General features: G+C 48.2%; 2 protein-coding genes across 2 annotated transcripts; both read right to left on the minus strand.

The window, feature by feature from the left end:
* Positions 1-251: 251 nt before the first annotated feature.
* On the minus strand, positions 252-2,553 carry LOC148769710 (uncharacterized). Its single transcript, XM_088820303.1, has 3 exons — positions 2,385-2,553; positions 1,231-2,097; positions 252-628 (listed from the first exon to the last, which is right to left on the minus strand). The coding sequence occupies exons 1-3, from the start codon at positions 2,551-2,553 to the stop codon at positions 252-254; spliced, it is 1,413 nt and encodes a 470-aa protein (XP_088676429.1).
* Positions 2,554-3,995: 1,442 nt separating this feature from the next.
* Positions 3,996-4,919, minus strand: LOC148769711 (uncharacterized). The gene is made up of 2 exons (XM_088820304.1): positions 4,687-4,919; positions 3,996-4,578 (listed from the first exon to the last, which is right to left on the minus strand). Exons 1-2 carry the CDS (start codon positions 4,917-4,919, stop codon positions 3,996-3,998), a joined length of 816 nt encoding a protein of 271 aa, XP_088676430.1.
* Positions 4,920-5,551: the final 632 nt, after the last annotated feature.

Below are 5,551 nucleotides of genomic sequence, written 5' to 3' on the forward strand. Positions count from 1 at the left end.
AGGTTCCTTATATTCCAGATTCTAGGTATAGGGTGTTCGTCAAGGTTCTCGAGGAGATATGCTCCAGTGTTGACCACTTGTGTTATTTTATATGGTCCTTCCCACTTGGGGTCGAGTTTGCCAATGGGGCGCGAGGCTTCAGCTTTTCCGAGAACTAGGTCTCCCACTTGGAAAGATCGAGGGCGGAACTTTGAGTTATAGGCCTTGGTCATGCGTGTTTTGTACATTTGTTGTCGGACGCATGCAATCTCTCATAGCTCATCTACCTGGTCGAGGCTCCCTCGCATAGCTTCTTTGTTAGGTGCGGGATTATAGTTGGTGACTGGCCAAGATGGTTCACCGATTTCAACGGGTGTGATAGCCTCTGTTCTGAACGCCAAATTAGAGGGGGATTCTCCAGTTGCTGCTCGTGGGGTTGTTCGATATGCCCATAGGGCATTGGGCAATTCTTCCACCCACTTCCTCTTGGCGCTTCCAAGCCTCGTTTTGAGGTGTTGGAGTATGGTGTGATTCGTGACCTCAGTTTGGCCGTTTGCTTGTGGATTGGCTACGGATGTGAAGAACTGTTTGATGTCTAAGCCAAGGCACCAATTCTTCACTTTGTCGCCAAAAAATTGGGTTCCATTATCTGAAATAAAGGAACGTGGGATTCCAAAATGACACACGATACTCTTCAAGAGGAATTGAATGACTTCTTCTTCTCGGATGCGCGCTAAGGGTTCGGCCTCCACCCCTTTGGTGAAGTAATCCACGGCTACAATGAGGTACTTGCGCCCTCCGGTGGCGGGCGGGAAAAGGCCGACTAAGTCCACTCCCTATTGGGCGAAATGGATGGGGCTGTCAATCGGTTGCATTAACGCCGCTGGCATGTGAGGGATGTTGGCAGGCTCTTGGCAAGGTTTACACCTATGTACTAATTTCTTCGCGTCTTCATGCATCTCTTCGTGTCTTCATGCATTGTTGGCCAGTAGTAACCTTGTCTCAATAGTTTGAGAGCCAAGGTTCTACCACTCAAATGATTTCCGCAAATGCCTTCATGTACCTCTCGAAATACGTAATTTGTTGTAGTTGGGTCGAGGCATTTGAGATAGGGGAATGAGAATCCTCATTTGTAAAGTTCTCCTTCCACCATTACGAAGCGAGTGGATCTCGTTTTTAACTTCCGTGCTTGGGTGATGTCGGTTGGAAGTTCTCCCTTCTTGAAATAATTTATGATAGAAGTGAACCAACATGGTTCGTCCTCCTTATTGTAATGTACTACATCGGTTGAAGCTATCTCTGGTTGAGGCGAGGTGAGGAGAGTAACTTTCGGACTCCCAATGCTTGCCATGAAGCTTCCAAGCCTAGCTAATTTGTCTGCATGGATATTGCTGGAGCGAGGTACTTGTTTTATTTCGTAGCTCTCGAACTTGGATAACAGAGTATGAGTGAGGGCTAAGTATTTGGCCATGGAGTCTTCTTTGGCCTCATAGGTTCCGAGTACTTGGTTAACAACGAGCTGAGAGTCGCTTTGTATTAGGAGCTTACGTGCTCCGGCTGCTAGGGCGAGGCGGATTCCAGCAATCAATGATTCATATTCAACTACATTGTTTGAGGCTGTAAATTCGAATCGCTGAGCATATTCGAATTCATCTCCGTTGGGGTTCGTTAATACGATACCCACGCCACCTCCTGTGGCTGTGGAAGATCCATCAACGATGACGGACCAAGCGGGTAAGGAGGTGTTCTCTTCTGTTGAGGTCATTTCTACTAAGAAATCGGCCAATATTTGCACCTTAATGGCGGGGCGGGATTTGAATTCTACCCCGTATTCACTCAGTTCTATTGCCCATTTGGCTAACTGCCTGGATGTCTCGGGACTCCTTAATAGTTTGTGAGAACCACCACTTGATGTGATTGGATGTAAGGTCGAAGCTTCCGAACTGTCTTGATGAGGGCGAGGACGAGTTTTTCCATGTTGGTATAGCGCTTGTTCAGCTCCTTGAAGGACGCGACTTATGTAGTATATTGGCTGGTGACCTTTCTCTCCATTTCGGATGAGGACCGCGCTGATGGCATCAGCGGAGGTCGCAAGTATAGGAGGAGGGTGTCTCCGGGCTAAGGTTTCGTGAGTAAGGGTGGAGATGCGAGATACGACTTAAGTTCGAGGAAAGCTTTTTGACAAGCTTCATCCCACTCAAACTTTTTTCGACCCCTTAGAATCTTGAAGAAGGGGAGACCTCTATCCGTCGACCGAGAAATAAATCGGTTCAAAGATGCCAATCAGCCGTTAAGATGTTGGACTTTCTTGATTGATGTTGGTGGAGCCATGGAGGTGATGGCTTTGATTTTCGTGGGATTAGCTTCGATTCCTCATTGTGATATTATGTATGCCAAGAATTTACCTCCCCGAACTCTGAACGAACATTTGAGGGGGTTGAGTTTCATCTTGTATTTTCGCAGGATGGCGAAACACTGACTTAAATCGGCTAAGTGGTCCGAGACCATGATACTTTTTACGAGCATGTCACCGATGTACACTTCCATATTCTTGCCGATTAGGTCCGCGAACATTGTGTTCACTAGACGTTGGTAAGTAGCCCCGCATTTTTTAGGCCGCAAGGCATAACTTGGTAGCAGTAGATGCCTTGATCTGTGACGAAATTGGCCCTCTATTGATATTCTGGGGCGAGCAAGATTTGATTGTATCCTTGATACGCGTCAAGGAAGCTGAGGAGCTTGCATCCCGAGGTCGAGTCAATGAGTTGGTCAATCATAGGCAAAGGAAATGGGTCCTTCGGGAAAGCTCTGTTGAGGTCGGTGAAGTTCACGCACAACCTCCACTTGCCCAGGGGTTCGGGAACAAGTACTACGTTTGACAACCATTCAGGATACTGAACTGGTCGAATATGACCTGCCTCTAGAAGTTTTACAACTTGCGCCTTGATGTGTTTGTTGCGTTCGGGACCAAATGTCCGCTTCCTTTGTTTGACCGGTTTCAACCTTTTGTCGACGTTGAGCCGATGTAGAGCCACCTTAGGGGGGATTCCCGACAAATCTTGGCTTTCCAAGAGAACACGTCTCCATTGTATTGCAGGAAATTGATTAGGTGATGTTCCATCTTTAGATCTAAATCGGATCCGATGTGTAGTATCTTGGAATCATCTCCAAGTGTGAGCTCTATGAGCTTAAGCTCTTCGACGGGCGCTAGCTTGATGCTGTCGTCCGGTACGCTGATGAGGATTTCTCTATCGGCCTCGATGACCGCGTTGACCCATTTTCGTTTGTCGGGTTTTTGGGTGTCGTCTCCCCTTCCGGATGGCTTGGGCTTCTTAGATGGTTCACATAGGGCTCTCGCGTAGAATTCTCGCGCGAGTCTTCTATCTCCACGTACCTCTCCCATCCCATAGGGAGTAGGAACATCAATTTTTGGTGAAAGGAGGACGGAACTCCCTCCAAAGTGTGTATCGTAGGTCTTCCCAAGATGATGTTGTACGGAGATGGTGTATTAACTATTAGGAATTTCACCATCTTCGTCACTCGCATGGGCTATCTCCGAGTGATATGGGAAGTTCTACTTCACCATTTGTGTATACATCTTCTCTTGTGAATCATTTCAGTGGAGTACTCACAGGGCATAATTTGGCGTTGTCGATCCCCAGCTGCGTAAACGCGTGAGTGTACATGATGTCGGCCGAGCTCCCGTTGTCTACCAGTATCTTCTTGACTAAAAAGTTTGCCACCGAGGCCGTGATCACTAAAGCGTCGTTGTGAGCCTCAATTGGACCCTCTAAGTCTGATGAATTGAAGACGATGCTAGTGTCGGGTCTTCTTATTTGATATACAGAGCCGGAGGGAGATGCATGTTCTTGATGACTCATATGTGCCGACCGGGCAAGGTTACGCCTTGAATTGTGTGAGTCACCGCCTGCCGGTCCTCCTGAAATAAAAGCAACGACCCCTCGATTGGGTTGATTGTCATTGTTGTCTGGGTCACGTCGATAACCGCCCTCATCTCATCGATGCTGTTGATCGCGATGGTTATCTCGACGTGGGGGGTCATCTCGCCGTTTGCCTTTGGACTTGTCGATGTATTCGCCCGAGTGTCCTTGTTTGATTAGCCACTCAATGGCTATTTTAAGTTGCGCGCACTCTTCGGTGCTGTGCCCTTTGTCCTTATGAAAACGACAGTATCGATCGGATTTCACCCATTTTTCGTTAGGGTGCATGGGGCATGGAGACTCCGCCAAACCTTTTTGTTCTATTACGTGAAGGATTTCAGTGAGGCAAGTGTTTAGCGGAGTGAATCGATTGTAGGAGGAAGATGGTTGGCCCTGAGGTGGGGGTGGCGGACGTCGATCATCCCGTCTCCTAATGTCCTGTCGGTCATCTTCCCTCTTGCTCTTGGGAGGAGCATGGTTAGAGGCTTCTTCTATGCGCACGTACTTCTCAGCTTGATTCAACAACTCATCTAGGTTGCCAGGAGGCCTTTCGGCGATAGATTCTTTGAACCTACCCGACTTCAAGTTTTGCTGCATGATCCCTGAGAGCATGTCTTGTCCTACGCTGGGGACTTCGTGGGAAGTTTCCACAAAACGCCTGATGTAATTGCGGAGTGTTTCGTTGTCTTTTTGTATGATAGAGAAACGGTGTGTCGAGGTTTTGGCATATTGCTTGTTGATGGCGAATTGGTTGGTGAAGTGTTACGATAATCGAGAGAAGATGTCGATCAATCCTGTAGGTAAAGAGTTGAATAAATTCATGGCCCTCTTGGAGAGAGTGGTGCGGAACATCTTGCACATTGCTGCATCTATTGGGCCATATACAAATCTGCCATGGCATGGAATTTCTCTGTGTTCTTGTGGGTCGGTGGTTCCTTCGAATTGAGGTAAACTTGATATTTTAACTCCTTGAGGTAATACCTCGTTGAGGATGTCCATGGTGAAAGGACTACGTCTTACTGGGACATACGCTCTTCCGCCCATTGGATTGTTCATTTGGGGGAAAGAGTTTTGGCGAGACACTCTACTGCTTATCTCATCTTCTCCTTCATTAAGGAGAGGGACTCTCCGTGGAGACGCGTTACCCTGTTGGGGTGAGCCCTGACGTTGCTCTCCGGGCTGTGCCCCCTGTGATTGGTGGATAGTTGCATCCGGGACCGTGGGTCCGAGGTGGATGAGGACACACTTACTCGGTGGTCGTTGTTCTGGACTGGCTGAGGTGCCATGGGCGGCACCGCGAGTGGAGCATGTGGTGGTATCGCGGGGGGAGCATTTGCTCCCATCGTGGCGATGTATTGGGAGGTTGTTAGTTGTGTCATTTTCTCTCCGAGCGGATGATTCAGGAGGATCTTGCAGGCTACGTGATCTAGTATGCATTCCCACAGACGGCGCCAGAATGATGATGCTAGTTACTTAGATCACATGGGGTAGTGTGGTAAACGAGTTGGGAGAGCAAAGCGGATTAATAGCTTATCAATTAGATGGTCTTGAGGTGCCTACGAAATTAACACACGTGAACTACGCCGGGTGGTGATCCGACAGAAACCCCTACGACGCTCAAGTCAGATGTA

The sequence above is a fragment of the Erythranthe guttata genome, chromosome 7 (genome assembly GCF_056151865.1).
Source record: "Erythranthe guttata isolate IM_541 chromosome 7, IM_541, whole genome shotgun sequence".
In the NCBI taxonomy this organism is placed as follows: domain Eukaryota; kingdom Viridiplantae; phylum Streptophyta; class Magnoliopsida; order Lamiales; family Phrymaceae; genus Erythranthe; species Erythranthe guttata.

What these genes read in the sequence shown, in the direction of transcription:
- LOC148769710 (XM_088820303.1), bottom strand. Translation starts at nt 2,553, where the DNA reads ATGTTCGCGGACCTAATCGGCAAGAATATGGAAGTGTACATCGGTGAC. An exon ending in TTCGTTCAGAGTTCGGGGAG is followed by an intron (nt 2,098 to 2,384) that starts GTAAATTCTTGG and finishes ACGAAACCTTAG; the next exon opens with CCCGGAGACACCCTCCTCCT. An exon ending in CAATAAGGAGGACGAACCAT is followed by an intron (nt 629 to 1,230) that starts GTTGGTTCACTT and finishes CCTTTATTTCAG; the next exon opens with ATAATGGAACCCAATTTTTT.
- LOC148769711 (XM_088820304.1), bottom strand. Translation starts at nt 4,919, where the DNA reads ATGGACATCCTCAACGAGGTATTACCTCAAGGAGTTAAAATATCAAGT. An exon ending in GACATCTTCTCTCGATTATC is followed by an intron (nt 4,579 to 4,686) that starts GTAACACTTCAC and finishes CAATTACATCAG; the next exon opens with GCGTTTTGTGGAAACTTCCC.